Source organism: Trichechus manatus, unplaced genomic scaffold, assembly GCF_000243295.1.
Source record: "Trichechus manatus latirostris isolate Lorelei unplaced genomic scaffold, TriManLat1.0 scaffold00052, whole genome shotgun sequence".
Classification (NCBI taxonomy): Eukaryota; Metazoa; Chordata; class Mammalia; order Sirenia; family Trichechidae; genus Trichechus; species Trichechus manatus.
The window spans coordinates 4,178,917-4,195,668 of NW_004443988.1; the positions used below are offsets into that span (position 1 = coordinate 4,178,917).

Here is a 16,752-nt window from a genome sequence, read left to right on the forward strand (position 1 = left end):
CGAGAGTATGGCCCCCAGACACCCTTTTAGCTCAGTGGCGAAGTTTCCTCCAAGGTTCACCATTCAGCCTGGGAGTGGACAGCCCGGTAAAACCAAATGAGACTAACGAGGTACAGGAGTCCAGTGACAAGGGCCAGAAGGCAGAAGGAGAGTAGGAAGCTGATGATAGGGAACACAAGGTTGAGTAAGGATATTGTTGATGTGTTGTGAGATTGTTAACCATTGTCATAGGGCAAGATTTGTAATAACTGTTAAATGAGAAACTATTTTGTTCTGTAAGCCTTCATCTTAAGTGAGAATAACAGCACAATTGGAAGCCTGTAGTCAATGTCATGAACTGTGTATGTAGAAATTTTTGAAATGGTGTATCTTTGGCTATGTGTATTTTCACCAAAAAAAAAAGGTTGAGTAGGGTTAAAATGTTGTGGGGTTGTTAACCAATGTCATAAAACAACATGTCTACTACTGTTTCATGAGAAACTATTTGTTCTGTAAGCCTTCACCTGAAGTACAATAAAATATAAAAAAGAAAAAAAAATTGAATCATTCTGAACATAGTATCTTGGAACAAGCTTTAAAAAAAATTTAACAGCACATTGTAACTATCTACACCATAACTCATTAATCAGTCCCTACATTTCTGGTATTTAGGTTTATTTCCATTTTTTTCTAGTATAAATAGTACAGAGACAATCATAAAGCTTTAAAAAAAATTCCCACAGAAAAACTTTCTAAAATGCATATACTGTTTTCTTAAATACAAAACATAATTCAGCCTCTTTTTTTGTCATCATTATAAGCTTTGGTTATTATACAGTTATTATACGCTTGTGTTCAGAGATTGATGACTGTAGAGCTTTGTCCGTTTACTAAATGGCTCCAGACTGCCATGTTGTTTTAGTTGTTGTTCCTGCCTTTTATAGAACTTATTTTATCTTTCGTTTGCAGCTTTCATTCCATGGTGACAGCACTGTCCCTACTTACAGCATTTTCTAATGTGCTGTAGATTGAAAAAGCAGTTACCAAAAACTTTTATGATTATCTTCGAAATAAATAGTTTGTGACAAAGTCCTGAGTTATTCTCCTGTGGTAACATTGACCTTTGTGCAAATTTTTTAACATCAGATTTTCTTCAATTCAGCGACTTTTTCTCACTTTTTCGCTTATTTCTTACTATGTGGCCACATTACAGATAATTTAAGTTTCTGAATAAGTGACCTTTGTATCACTGGGCCAGTATTTTATAGGGGAAATCTCAATCTACTGTGCAATATATAACTTCTGAAAAATTTTGACCTCTTATCCCCCATGTGATACTGACTTCTTGACTTTTCTTCTTCAATTAGGGTTGCCTGAGCTCGAATTGGAAGCAATTGATAACCAATTTGGGCAACAAGGAACAGGTGATCAGATTCCATGGGCAAATAATGCAGTGGCAGCTGTAAATCAGAATAAACCAGAAGAGTAAGTAATATGTTTTGTATTTTATGAGGTGTCAGATCAAACTTTTGAAACAAAGAACTACTTTTCCCAAACTGGATTCCAGTCTACATAGGTATTTTGTGAGATGTTAATAGATGTAAATGTCTAGTGAAAAGGAAGGGTGGGGGAGGTTGAACCTTGAGTTCAAGAGATTTATTTACCGCATGACCACAAGAGTAGTCTACGTTGTAATCACCAAGAAATTGATATAGTAAGCAGCTGTTGTTTTATATTTCATATCTTTGTTTAGATTGAGTGCCATGATATATCTGGGATCTGTGGATAAATTGGCTTTAGTACAACAATTTTATTGCTCTTTAGCTTTCAGATAAATAATTATTTTTCCAGCTTTACTCTTTGTTTAGAAAAGAGGCTATAAGGAGGGAATATACTTTCTTTGTCTGCTCAGTGTCCCATCTTGGTTTGAACTTAATTTCTTAATCTATACAGCAACTATTCCTTGACACAGAGTACAGTAAAGACAAGGTAACAAAGAATTGAGTGTGATTTAGAGCATTAACTATGAATTATGCTCCCACTTCCCTTCTCAAAAGAACAATCTTTATAATTATATTCATTTTCCTATATTAGTATTATTTTCTATATAATTCTAAGTTTTATATATCAGTTGGTAATGGTTTTGATTAGACTACTTTATTTTTATGCAGATAACATGCACCATCTACGTTTGTTTGGTAATGACTCCCTCCCCTGCCACAAGGTATTTTCGTAAATGAACCATGCTAATTTTTTTTACAGCAACATGTAAAAAAAGTTGGCAGGGCAGAGCTTATGAGAATACCTCCCAGGAGGGAGGGAGCAGTTGGCAAATAAATGTAGAAGGTGCTTGTTATTTGCATAAAAATACAGGTACGTATAGCCCTACATGTAATTAATGAACAATTAGTTTTGTTGTTTAACACCTAGCATGCTTCATTTTTCTAATTTGATTTCTTTTGTAAATGATAATCATGTCATGTTATCAATATGATTTGATAGTCTTTGAAAGTTAAGTAATATGATGCATACTGTTTTGATTATGGTTCAGTTATCAACAATTAACAGCATTCATGAATAAATAGAATAAGAATAAATATGAATATAGGCTAATGATTTTTTCTGAGTTTTTGGCTGATTTTTATTTTTTACTTTTGATAAAAATTCTTTTCCCTTTCTTAACTATGTTTGGTTAGTTTTTCAGGCTATTTCTGTAAGCCAACATGAAGAATATGGAAACAAAGTTCAGTGATTGACAAAATATGAAAAATATATTCAAGCTGTATTCCAAATATTTAATTTCTGTACATTAAGTAGAGAACATTTCATTGTATTAGAATTGATTGCAGAACATCTCAACAGAGAATTTTCTAGAAACAGATTTGCATATATATATATATATATTTTTTTTTTTTTTTTAATGGAGCCTTGGTGGCACAGTGGTTAAGAGCTCAGCTGCTAACCTGAAGGTCACCAGTTCAAATCCACCAGCTGCTCTTTGGAAACCCTGTGGAGCAGTTCTCCTCTGTCCTATAGGGTCGCTATAGCAGTGGGGTTTTTTCAGACGGTGTATGTGTTCATGTTCTTAAGATTGAATAATTACTTGCTATTATCAGCTTTAACTTTCTTATCTTTTGACCCTGCAGCCAGTGTATTAGTTCACAATTAGATGAGCTTCTCTGTCCTCCAACAACAGTAGAAGGAAGAAATGATGAGAAGGCTCTTCTTGAACAGCTGGTATCTTTCCTCAGTGGCAAAGATGAAACTGAGCTCGCTGAACTAGACAGAGCTCTGGGGATTGATAAACTTGTTCAGGTATTTACCAAAGTTGACTTTGTTTAAATGATGCAGCCTTCAGAAGCTAGAAAATGATTTTTTTTTAACAGCTTTATTGAGACATAATTCAAATGCCATACTATTGATCCTAGAAAATAATTTTTAAGCAAGATTTTTCAGTATTGTTCCAACTATGTTTTAGCAATTTTAGAATTTACTCCTTGTGAAAGTTATCAAAATATAGTTATATAATGGGCTTTTTAAACCAAAACAATGTTACAACAATTCATGAGATTAAAAAACCAGAAAGTCTTAGCCGTTCACTATGGGAAAGGGTCTTACAATCTCCAGCTAGAATAGAATGCAGATTTATATAATCACTTCTTATTTTATTAAATAAATCAAGGATAAACTTGATTTATTCTTCATTCATGTTTGTCTTCAATCTATGTATTTTATGACATTCCAACTTCCAGGTTAGCATTTTTCAGACTATGGGGTGATGACATCAATTTAGTGGGTCACAATCAGCATTTTTTTATGGAATAGTAAGTGTAGAATAAAAATACTAGAGTGCAGAGCCCATAAAAAAGGAGAAGTTACATTTCATGAAACTCCTTTAGATTACACACAGTGTATGTGTGTGTCTGTGTATACAACAGGTCACAATTTAAAATGTATTTCTTACAGGGGGTAACAGTCAAAAAGTTTGAAAGCTATAACTTGTATGGCAGTCTGTTAAATCAGCTATTTTTTTAAAAATAAGATAAAAGCATGAATTCTAGATTTGAGATTAAAAAATGCTTGATTGATCCCTCCTTTAGGAACCTATTTTTCGTGGCAGCCTATTGAATGTAAATTATATTGATCCGTAGGCTTTGCAATAAAATTCTTTTTAAACCTTTTAGCTTCCTTTCATTGGTTTAGGGCCTTTATTTTAACTATATTTTCGTCTCTTTATTGAAATCATAACCATCTCAGTTAATCTGTTGTTCCATTTCAGAAGCAACTATCCTAAGCAGTTCCTTTAGGTAGAAAACTCTGTGAAACTATGAATTCAGTATGAATCTATTATGATGGTGCTTTCTAGAGATAACATTGTTGTCATGATATCCAAAATCGTATACAGTAGCATGTCACTTATTGACAGAAATTTATTTGTAAAATGTTCTGGCTTTTTTCTAACAGGGTGGTGGATTAGATGTATTATCAGAGAGATTTCCACCACAACAAGCAACACCACCTTTGATGATGGAAGAAAGACCCAACCTTTATTCCCAGCCTTACTCTTCTCCTTCTCCTACTGCCAATCTCCCTAGCCCTTTCCAAGGCATGGTCAGGCAAAAACCTTCACTGGGGACTGTACCTGTTCAAGTAACACCTCCCCGAGGCGCCTTTTCACCTGGCATGGGCATGCAGCCCAGGCAAACTCTAAACAGACCTCCAGCTGCACCCAACCAGCTCCGACTTCAACTACAACAGCGGTTACAGGGACAACAGCAGGTAAGTACTCTTGCTTAGCAGTTGATAATTTTAAAAGGTATGTGCCACAATCTGTAGTAAGAAGATGGCCCGATTGCTATAATAAAGTTGTCGATCCACTTCCTGAACTCTTATGAAAGATTCAGAAAACCATCCTTGGTCTGATCCTAGGAAAGGTTTAAGGGACCCCTTCATTGGATTAAAGACTGACGGTTCATAACAAAGTATTTTGAGACCCACAGTGGAAAAAGTAATTTAATTTTGTTTTTCAAGATAAAAAAAAATTTAGGATGAACATCATCTGACTATTAAATTAGTAAAGAGAAACATAGCTAACTTACAAAATAGAGCATCAGGAGGTACTGTTTATGATTGGTGGAACAGCAATTGAAGTTTATTTATGTTGTTCGAAGTTGAGAGATTGGAGTCTAGTGATATTACTATATGGGGAGCTCGGAGTTGTGGGTGAGTTATGACAATCTTTCCTGTGATGACAGGAAATGAGTAGACATAGTTTAATAAATATGTAAGGTTGTATAAGCATCAGACATAAACAATAATCAAAAGGACTAAAAAAGCAAATGGTCAACAGCATTGTCTCTGGGAAGTCAGACTGGGACTATAGATTGTTTCTTGTTATTCATTCTTCTGTATTATATGTTTTATTTTGTTTTGGTTTTTGATCATATGTGTATATTGCTTAGGGTTTAAAATTTTTTGTTATTTTTAAGAAGTTCTCTGAAACTAATTCAGAAGAGGAGAGAAAGAAGGAAATATATTAGAGAGGCAGTGTGATGTATGATATAATGGTTATAAGAGTTAGGTATACTTTCAAGACCTAATTCTAAACTACTTAGGTGGGTTGCCTTAATCAGATGATTTACCCTTTAAAGCCTCTGATTCTTCCCCTATAAAAAGAGGCTAATAAATATTTCCTTCACCTTATAGGGAGTTGTGTGGATTAAATGAGATAAAGCATGTAAAGCTCTTAGCACAATGCCTAGCATATAGTAGCACTTAATAAATACTATTATTATAAAAGAAGCCCTGGTGGTGCAGTGGTTAAGAGCTCCACTGCTAACCAGAAGGTTGGCAGTTCAAATCTACCAGCTGCTCCTTGAAAATCCTATGAGGCAGTTCTACTCTGTCCTGTAGGGTCGCTATAAGTTGGAATCAGCTCAGCAGCAACGGGTTTGGTTTTAGGTTTATTATAAAAAGGATCCCTGGTGGTATAGCAGTTTAAGTGCTCAGCTGCTAACCAAAAGATCAGCAGTTCGAACCCGCCAAGTGCTGTGGACTCGGTTCCAACTCAGAGCAACCCCATGTACAACAGAATGTACAACAACCCCATGTACAACAGAATGAAACACTGCCCAGTACTAGGCCATCCTCACAATTGTTGCTGTGTTTGAGTGCATTGTTGTAGCCATTGTGTCAGTCCATCTCGTTGAGGGTCTTCCTCTTTTTCACTGATCCTCTACTTTACCAAGCATGATGTCCTTCTCCAGGGACTGGTCCCTCCTGATAACATGTCTAAAGTATGTGAGTCGAAGTCTTGCTGTCCTTGCGTCTAAGAGCGTTCTGGCTGTACTTCTTCCAGAACAGATTTGTTCATTCTTCTGGCATCCATGGTATATTTAGTACCGTAATTCAAAGGCATCAATTCTTCTTCGGTCTTCCTTATTCATTGTCCAGCTTTCATTTGCAGGTGAGGTGATTGAAAGTAGCATGGATGGGGTCAGGCAAACCTTAGTCTTCACGGTGACATCTTTACTTTTTAACACTTTAAAGAGATCTTTTGCAGCAGATTTGCCCAATGCAGTATGACATTTGATTTCTTGACTGCTGCTTCCATGGACATTGATTATAGATACAAGTAAAATGAATTCCTTGACAACTTCAGTATTTTCACCTATTCTCATTGCCTCCCTTCCTGGTTTTTATATTTGCTGTTCCTTCTGCTTCAGGTTAACTGTTTCATCCCCGTGGCCACCTCACATTCTTATTCTTCAAGACCCAGTTCAGCTCAGTTCTGCTCTTGGTCCCTGCCTTCATTATCCCTAAGCTGAGTTAGTCGCTCTTTCTGTACTGCTGGAGATGTCTCTATACAGCACTTGTGCATTGCAGTGGGGTTGTGGCCTTTGTCACTTGACAGGGATTCCCAAAGGACAGGAATTTACTCACCATTATGGCCTCCAAACTTCGATATACTAAGTTTTTTTTATAATTAATGTATTTTATATTATATAAAATGTGATATATTATGTTTTATATATGATTTATGTTATAAAGTAACATAAATATAAAAGAAAATTATTATCATCATCTCTCTGAACAGTTTATTCCTAGCAAATTATCAAGGAAGGAATTTTTTAAGCTATAGATTGATTACAAGGAAATTTCACTTCCAAGGATACTTGTTTTGTTACCAGATAAATTTAAGGCATGCCTGTGACCTGGTACCCCAAACCTGATCTCAACAGCATTTTTCAAACTATTGTGTTCCATAGAAGATTGTTCTAGGAGAAAGTTGTAATGGTTATGTCAGAAAAAAGGTTTATGATCAAATAAGTTGCATTATGTATCCCCTCTTGAAGATCCACAGTGTGCTTTGGCCAATTAAAGGCTCATAAAATTACTGCAGAAAAGAAATCTGTTTCACCTTGTGTAACCTGTCATTTCCAATACTTAATACAGCACAGCATGCTATTTTCCTGGCACATCTATTAATATCTGCAGAACAATGTTCTTTAGAACACCAATTTGGGAAATGCTGGTCTAAAGTAATTACTTCTTCTAGTTAAATAAATAGTCCATTTTCTCAGACCATTTGTTTCTTACATAATCCTGTCTAGCTATTGAAATCACACTGGATTTTTCCCAAATATGTACCCACCAGACAGGCATCCCCCAGTTGAGAAATACTTCAGCTTTTCCATTCATCTTCTAGAACTTTGTAGAATGTGCCTGTAGACTTACTTTTTGCTCACAATATTTTAAGACCTAGACCTGATGTTTCTTCTTTCTCCATATTGTACTCATTGGAATTAACTAAGCATTAACATGTTATAAAAAATATGATATATACACGTGCATGTATGTATACACAGACATATATTCTGTTTTTGAATACTGTACCATATTTAGTGTTCATCAAGTTATAAATATTTGATGTTGTTGTTGTGTGCCGTCAAGTCGATTCTAACACATAGTGACCCTTCGTGACAGAGTAGAACTGCTCCATAGGGTTTCCTAGGCTGTAAACTTTTTGGGAGCAGATTGCCAGGTCTTTTCTCCATTGGAGCCGATGGTGAGTTCTAACTGCTGACCTTTTCGCTAGCAGCCGAACACTTAACCATTGTGCTACCAGGGCCCCTTAAATAAATCAGTAAAAACCGTGTGACTCTGTAACAGCTGTGTTTGTATGTAGAAATGTGATACCTCATTTTGTTTTTCTCTAGCTGATACACCAGAATCGACAAGCTATCTTAAATCAGTTTGCAGCAGCTGCTCCTGTTGGCATCAATATGAGATCAGGCATGCAGCAGCAAATTGCACCTCAGGTAATGTGAGAAAAGCAGATGTTTTTAGTACTTCTCTAACCCAAGCAGTGTTTCTTAAAGTGTTGACTTGAGTGTCTTTTAAATGGGCTGTGGGCTGATCTTTTAATGATGTTTGCAGTGTAGTTTTCTTCTAGAATGAATTAATAAACTGCTTGTGATACCTGTTATTAATATTTGATCTAAAGCTGAGAGTTCTTGGTTTTGTTTTATTGTTATTGTTGTCATTGCAATTGGATACCAAACAACTAAGCAGAAGATTCTTATTACTGCACTGAATAGTAGCAGTAATAAGAAACCTAAGATATAAAACTATGTGAATGGTACCTGAAACCTGATCAAAACCCAGTTACATTGCTAAATTGTCTAAACTACTTTGTGTTTTCTGCTCAGTCTGGATATAAGCATTATCTAGCTTTTATTTATTTTAAAGATTCTTGTATATAAGCCCAGAGCTAGTGGAACTTTAGACATGAAAAGAACTGGGTAGCTTTCTAAGTATTATCTAGTACCCACTTCCAACTTTAATTCCACACATGCTTTATTTAATATTTTTGCTTTAACCACCTATTTGTGTTTTCTTAAATAAGTTGGAGCAAAAATTTGGGCAATGAGGGATTTTAAAGAGGATCCAAACAAAACTCTTCTCCAAAAAGTAGACTTAGATGGATTTGGGGCAAATACAGGAAGCCAACACTAACCAAAGGGATAAATATTGACAGCAGATGCCGATAAGCAGCAAATACTGGCATCTTCATGGGTCCAGAGTTTTGGTTTCTCTGTCTTATAAATTATAAACCTCAGTAGTTAGCTCATAAGGACCCCTTGTGGCACAATGGTTAAAGCACTCAGCTGCTAACTGAAAGGTTAGTGATTAGAACCCACTAGCCTCCCTGCGGGAGAAAAATGTGGCAGTCTGCTTCTACAAAGATTACATCCTTGGAAACCCTATGGGACAGTTCTGCTCTGTCCTGTGGGTCGCTATGAGTCAGAATCGACCGACAGGTTAGCTCATGCAGGGATAAGTAGGTTGCGAAGAAGTAAGACCCTACTTTTAGAATTCACATAAAGATGATTTCTGTCAGAAAATTTTATCAGTTTCTCCCAGATTGCACTGTAGCTAGTTAGCAGGCTTACTTTTAATGGAGCTGTGTGCTTTAATCAGATCCTGTCTGAGCTGATATTTTCTGAGGAAGGCTTCATTGACATGCCATGTTGCTTTGCATGTAAGACTGAAAAATGATTTCAGCCTAATTTTACATTTCTTCCCTAATCGGTAATATTACAGCTATTAAACCACTTTAACGCCTGGAGTAGTGTGTCACTGCAATAATGATATAAAATAGCTGTTTCCATTTATTATTTTATTTCTAATTAATTATTTTCTTTTTAAGTGATAATTTGTTTGACATTGGATCCTGGATTTCTGATTCTTCCTTTTCTAATGGTATTTGTAGGGTTTTCTGATTGCAAAGGTAATGTATATTCATTGTAGGTAATTTGGAAAATGTAGTAAAGCATAATGAAGAAAATTAAAATTACCTGTAATTGCATTTTCTTCATTTAAATAAAATGGAATAAGTGATTTCAGTAAGGAAAGGGGGAAATTAGAAACACAGTAGTAGATTTTTGAAAATGAGAAAGAATAAGGTATTCTAATAACCTAACATCAGATAAGACAGAAGTCATCAAGCATATTTTCTTTCCTTTCTTCGTGGTTTTTATGTTTCTCTTAACAATTTCATGGCCTCACTTATAATATTAATCAATGTATACTCTTTTACTTTTCTGAGTTCTGTGTGAATTTTAAATGGGAATTTCCATTTAACCAGCTTTAATGGCCAGACAACAGCAATGATCAGACAGGTCCCTGAGGGTGCAAGTGGTTTGCCCTTGGCTACTAATTGAAAGGTTAGCTGTTCGATTCAACCCAGTAACACTGCAGAAGAAAGGCCTGGGTATCTACTTCCATGAGATTACAGCCATTGAAAAACCCCATGGAGCACAGTTCTACTCTGACACACATGGGGGTCATCATGAGTCACAGCTGACCTGACAGCAAGGGATTTGGTTTGGGTTTAATGGTGAGATATAGTTTCAGCATTTCTCATCTACCTTTAATCTATAAAATGTACTTAATTCTCTCTTTTGTCAGTATTAAGAGGTTTTTGTTCCTTTTCTGTTTTAGTTTCCCCTGTATACTGATAATTGCTACATATTCTGTTGACTCAAGATGCTAGGCTTTATCTCAGAAATTTTTCAAGATAGGTAATGATCATAATAATTTTAATAAGTGAGGGTTTTTTCCTCTGTTGCAGCCACCCCTAAATGCCCAAATGTTGGCACAGCGCCAGCGGGAGTTGTACAGTCAGCAGCACCGGCAGAGGCAGCTAATACAGCAGCAGCGAGCCATGCTCATGAGGCAGCAAAGCTTTGGGAACAACCTCCCTCCCTCATCTGGACTGCCAGTTCAAATGGGGAACCCCCGTCTTCCTCAGGGTGCTCCACAGCAATTCCCCTACCCACCAAATTATGGTACAAATCCAGGAACCCCACCTGCTTCTACTAGCCCATTTTCACAACTGGCAGCAAATCCTGAGACATCCTTGGCCAACCGCAGCAGCATGGTGAACAGAGGCATGACAGGAAACATGGGAGGACAGTTTGGCACTGGAATCAGTCCTCAGATGCAGCAGAATGTCTTCCAGTATCCAGGATCAGGTATGAGGATCACAACTCGATGCTAGTTTTATAAAGTAATACATACAGGCTCAGGTCTCTTTTCATGCGTATTTCAGTTCACTGATGTTGAGACAGTGTGCCGAAGAGGAAAGACACTGCCCTGGGAGTCAGGAGATCCAGCAGCTCTTGTCACTGAGTGATTGAATGAGTTGAAAGCTATCCCTCTTAGATAGCAAAGATGATTAAATTAGAGGATCCATAAGGGCCCATTTGACTCTAAAGTCTTACAGTAAGCGCTCGACTACTAGTTAAAAGGTTGGTGGTTCAAACCCACCCAGAGGTGCCATGGAAGACAGGCATGGTGATCTGCTTCTGAACGATCACAGCCTTAAAAATTCTATGAAGCAGTTCTACTCTGCACGTATGATTTTGCAATGAGTCAGAATCGACTACACAGCAACAAACAGCAACAACATGTGTAAAGCACATTCTCTTATTTTCTTACTTTTCTCAGGGATCCCTATGAAAATCTAATGGAAGTCCTCCACAGACAATGGGTTTAAGTTTACAGTTTTTTCATTGTCATGGAGATTTTGTTTTTGATAATTTACATAGGGATAATCAGTCTTCACAAAGAACAGGATCTCAGACTCCTTGTTGGTGTCACCACTCTTACTGCTTAGTGTGTAACCTCCCCTGCAAGATCAGTCAACTTCCTGTCTTCAAAAGTGTTTTATTTTTGTTTTTGATCTTTTATCTGCGCTGTCTCTCTTCTATTCTCTTTGTCCTAAGTGGTTTTTTTTTTTTTTTAATCCCTTTTCTGTTGTTTTATTGAGATTCTAGTAGGTAGAGATGATAAAACACATATGATTAATCTACCATGTCTAATCAAACTCTTATGCAAGATTAATGGCCAATTCCTGAAATAAATCCCTTGATTGTATAAGTGAAACAAAAAGTAAATTTCAAGGCTGCTTAAAAATGAATTTCAATGAGAAGGCTGCTGTTTGACTTGAATAAAAAATTGAAGTTATGTAGAGATTTTTGACATGGCAGTATGCTTATCAACTTTGACAGCCTAATCAATTTAGACATTTCATCCTGATGGCAACAAGTGCTAAAATTCTTTGACTGTTAAATTAGGTATCTAGGGAGGCTTGTGTCAGAGAGCACCAGAATTCTGTAAGACATTTTAATCAAAATTATGCCACATCAGTTCCTTTGTCCTCAAGACAGTGAAGTCATCTTTGGCTGGTTTATATTACTGACACTGTGTGAGCAAAAAAAGGATATTTTAATTACAAGGTTGTCTGAATAAGAGTGGCCTTCAAAACACTTGTATTTCCATTTGTCTTAAGGTTTCTGTATGCAAAGAATTTGACAAGGCTTTTTTACTTTAGCCTGCAGAAGTATTTCCTCCAACATTAGAAGACTTGTATAATTACTTGCTTCCCAGATCCTCTTCCAAAATGACAGCTTGACCAAAATAGCAAATAGAATTTTAGTAGTATTCGTGATTTTGATTGCAGAGCCTTAAATCAAAAGATTTAGGTCAAAAAAAAAGATTTATCTCATTCATGGGGGAGTGGGGAGACTAACTATAAGTAAGCTGAACATTAATAAATCCCATCAAATTATTTAAGGATTCTTTGTCTTAAAAGAAACTAAATAGGAGGAACATTGGTGGTTCAGTGGTAGAATTCTCACCTTCCATGCAGGAGACCCAGGTTACATTTCCAGCCAGTGTACCTCATGCACAGCCACCATCTGTCAGTGGATACTATGATGCTAAACAGGTTTCAGCACAGCTTCAGACTAAGACCGAGTAGGACAAAAGGCCTGATGATCTACTTCTGAAAATCAGCCAATGAAAAAAATTAGAAAGTACTTCTGTCAAATTTCAGTCACACACTTTAAAGTCTGCTCTCTGGAAAGCCAAAAAAGGAGACCTTCACATCCTGCTCCTGTTCTTGACGAAGCCACTTGGAAAGATAATGCTTTGAAGCTCTGATTTTGATGATACTGACAAGATTTCTTTCAGGGTTATGAGTCTAGTCTTTGATCTGTGGACTTTAACACAGATCATTGTCCATGTCACTAAAGAACACAGTGAGTTGAGATATAGGCAGTGTAACCAGATGTTGCCACCATCATAAGTGCTTTATCTGGTACCTAGATTTTTCTTCCCGGGAAAGAAGACATACTCTAATGCCTGGAGTAATGTGTCACTGCAATAATGATGTAAACTGTTCCCATTTCTTTCCATTTATTGTTTTATTTCTAATTAATTATTTTCTTTTTAAGTGATAATTATTTTCTTTTTAAGTGATAATTTGTTTGACATTGGATCCTGAATTTCTGATTCTTCCTATTCTAATGGTATTTGTAGGGTTTTCTGATTGCGAAGGTCATGTATGTTCATTGTAGGTAATTTAAACAATGCAGAAAAGCATAATGAAGAAATTAAAATCTCCTGTAACTGCACTTTATTCATTTAAGTAAAATGGAATAGATGACTTCAGTAAGGAAAGGGGGAAAATAGAAACACAGTAAATTTTTGGAAATAAGAAAGAACAAGGTCTCCTGATAACCTAGTATCAGATAAAACAGAAGTCATCATGCACATTTTCTTCCTCTTCCTCATGGTTTTTATGTTTCTCTTTACAGTTTCATGGCCTAAATTATAATAATAATCAATATATACTTTCTTTGACTTTTCTTAGTTAATTCTGTGTGAATTTTAATTGGAAATTTGTATTTAACTAGCTGTAATGGTCAGATGTCAGATAAGGGCCCTGGTGGCACAATGGTTAAATGCTCGTCTGCAGACCAAAAAGTTCCAACCAAAAAGTTCCAACCTACCCAGTGACTCCGTGGGAGAAAGACCTGGCGATCTGCTCCCATAAAGATTACAGCCTAGAAAACCCTATGGGACCGTTCTATTCTGTCACATGGGGTCACTATGAGTTGAAAATTAACTCAACGACACCTAACAACAACAACAACAATGGACAGATAGGTCCCTGGGTGGTGCAAATGGTTTGCAGTTGGCTATTAACCGAAAAGTTGGCCATATGAATCCACCCAGCAACACTGTAGAAGAAAGACCTGGCAATCTACTTCTGTTAAATTTTTCTTCCCGTCCAACTCTTGACAGACAAAAATACTTTTCAAAAAATAAGAGGTTTTCTTTAATAAAGTTAACATTCATATTACAAAAACCAGAAGCTGGGTACAGTGGAAGAGAGCAGTAGTTTCATCTCGTTACATACTGAAATGAAATGGTGGAGCTATCAGTTCTTCTGTCAACTGCCTCAAAATAGTAGGGGAAAAAATGTTAGTTTTTCTGGAGAGGATAAGAACATTTAAAGATGCAGAGTTCTTAATTTCTTCCACTGTTCTACCCCAGAAATCTGTTTCAACATGATCAGCAACCTGGTAGAAGACTCTGAGACCAGGTTTTGTGTTGGTACAAATTCGATTTCTGGAAAAGGTCCACCTTTTCAAATCAAGCCTTCTAAAAAGACAAACAAAAAAAACTATTTGTTGTGTCTTAAAGAAATTCAAATATAAGGGTTCTTTGGTCTTTGTTGGTTTTATACTTCCACTGCCGATAAATTTGCCCCACAAAAATTAAAAGATATGTATCCCAGCATGTTTCAGCAAACTATGGTCTGGCCTAATCCAGGCCAATTCCAGTTTTTTGTAAATAAAGTTTTATTGGAACACAGCCATGCTTATTTGTTTATATATTGTATATGGCTGGTTTTACACAGCAGAGTTGAGTAGTTGTTAGAGTGACCTTATGACCTGCAAAACCTAAAATATTTACTATCTGGCCCTTTGCAGAAAAAGTTTGCTGTTCTTTGTGTTAATTGATGACAGTAAAATCAAAGGAAATGAAGGAATATGTAGGTAATAGTACTGGCAGAGTATGTTTTATTTCTGAAAACAAAATTCTGCTAGACTATCATGCCCTGATAATGAGTGCACAAGAACAGAATTAGATATTTTAAAAAAATTTTTTTTCAAAGGCAATATTCAAAGTAAATATGAAAGAAACTAAAAAAAAAATTGTACCCACTTCATGGATTCCTTGAAGTCCGTCTGGACACTTCTGTGAACTATGGTAAACACCCTACTCCACTCCTCCTAGGTGATCTCATCTACTCCTGTGGCTTTAGTGACCTCTACAGGCTAATTACCCCATTCACGATTTCTAAGCAAGATCTCTTGGCTCATGGGTACAGCTGCCTACTGAACACACATACTTGAATATCCCACCAGTACCCCACACTCAACTTGTCCAAAGCTAGACTCATCAACTCCACTTTCTCTTCCCTCTATATCTGTGTACCAGCCATAACAAACTTCTCAAGTTCTGAGAAAGAGCACCTTGCTCTCTTTTACTTCTAGGACTTTGTACATCCTTTACCCACTGCCTAAAATATCCTTCCTTCACCTGTCTCATTCCCGTTACTCTCTCCTCTCAGAGGTATCTCCTCTGGAAAGCCTTCCCTGACACTTCTAATCACAAGCACTCACCACCCTATATTATAACCACTTGTTAACCTGTCTGCTCCTCTTTTTAAATAACAGTCTCCTTGAGTGAGCAAAGTGTGACGTTTTAAATTTTTGTTTCTCAAGTGCTTAGCATAGGAGAGTAGATGCTGAATGAGTCTTTGAAGAAATAATGAATGGAAGTATGAATCCTAATACTAGTTGCTGCTTCCAAATGGCTGTGATGCCAGTTATGGCCCAGCAGGGAAACTTAACGTAGTCTAGACAAAGTTAGAATTGTAGAATTTTTAAGCTAGAAGGAACTAGATTGCCTGATCCAAGGAACCCAAGATGCAGTATAGTTGTAGAATTGGGACCAGAACTCTAACTACCCCTCCAGTTCATTACCTGTAGATTTATTCTTTCTACTAAAACCAGGTCATCTGATAAGGAAGACATGAGTGGTTAGAATGTGCAATGAGGCCAGAAAGAAATGTCAGAAAGCATGCTGATGTACTTGGAGTCTCTCACTTATTAACTTTGAGCCCACAGAATAATATCCAGAATATGATAAGTATCTTTTCCTCTCACATATATGTTGTTTCTGAAAGAAATTATTTCATCATGAGGTTAAAATGGATTAAGAACAGACAGGTATTTTTTAAGAATCACAACCAAAATAGTTAAAAATGTAGAATTAATGCAAATACAATCTACATAAAAACGAAGATCATGGGGGGAAAAACCCCTCTAAGGTCATAAAAACAAAATATATATTTCTCCAGATAGTCTAAGTCAAAGTCATTTAAACCCAAAAATCCCATTGCCATCGAGTCGATTCTGACTCATAGCGACCCTGTAGGACAGAGTAGAACTGCCCCATAGAGTTCCCAAGGCTGTAAATCTTTACAGAAGCAGACTGCCACATCTTTCTGCCACGGAGCGGTTGGTGTGTCCAAACTGCTGACCCTTTGGTTAGCAGTCAGGGACTTAACCATGGTGCCACTGGGGCTCCTTCAAAGTTATTTGCCAGATCTCACCTTGTCTGGAGCAAGGGAGAATGAAGAAAACCAAAGACACAAGGGAATGATTAGTCTAAAGAACTAATGGACCACAACTACCAGAGCTTCCACCAGACTGAGTCCAGCACAACTAGATGGTGCCCAGCTACCCCCACCGATTACTCTGACAGAGATCACAATAGAGGGTCCCAGACAGAGCTGGAGAAAAATGTAGAACAAAATTCTAACCCAAAAAAAAAAAAAGACGACGA

The 16,752-nt window shown here is 36.7% G+C and overlaps 1 protein-coding gene across 2 annotated transcripts in view; it reads left to right on the forward strand.

The window, feature by feature from the left end:
• NCOA1 (nuclear receptor coactivator 1) overlaps positions 1-16,752 on the forward strand; it is a 270,561-nt gene that overhangs the window by 226,059 nt on the left and 27,750 nt on the right. For both annotated transcript variants that reach the window (XM_023732415.1, XM_004377565.2), the window contains 5 exons: positions 1,347-1,464; positions 3,126-3,294; positions 4,444-4,758; positions 8,199-8,300; positions 10,616-11,018. In XM_023732415.1, the coding sequence (XP_023588183.1) occupies positions 1,347-1,464; positions 3,126-3,294; positions 4,444-4,758; positions 8,199-8,300; positions 10,616-11,018 (1,107 nt within the window). The remainder of the gene's footprint in view (positions 1-1,346; positions 1,465-3,125; positions 3,295-4,443; positions 4,759-8,198; positions 8,301-10,615; positions 11,019-16,752) is intronic.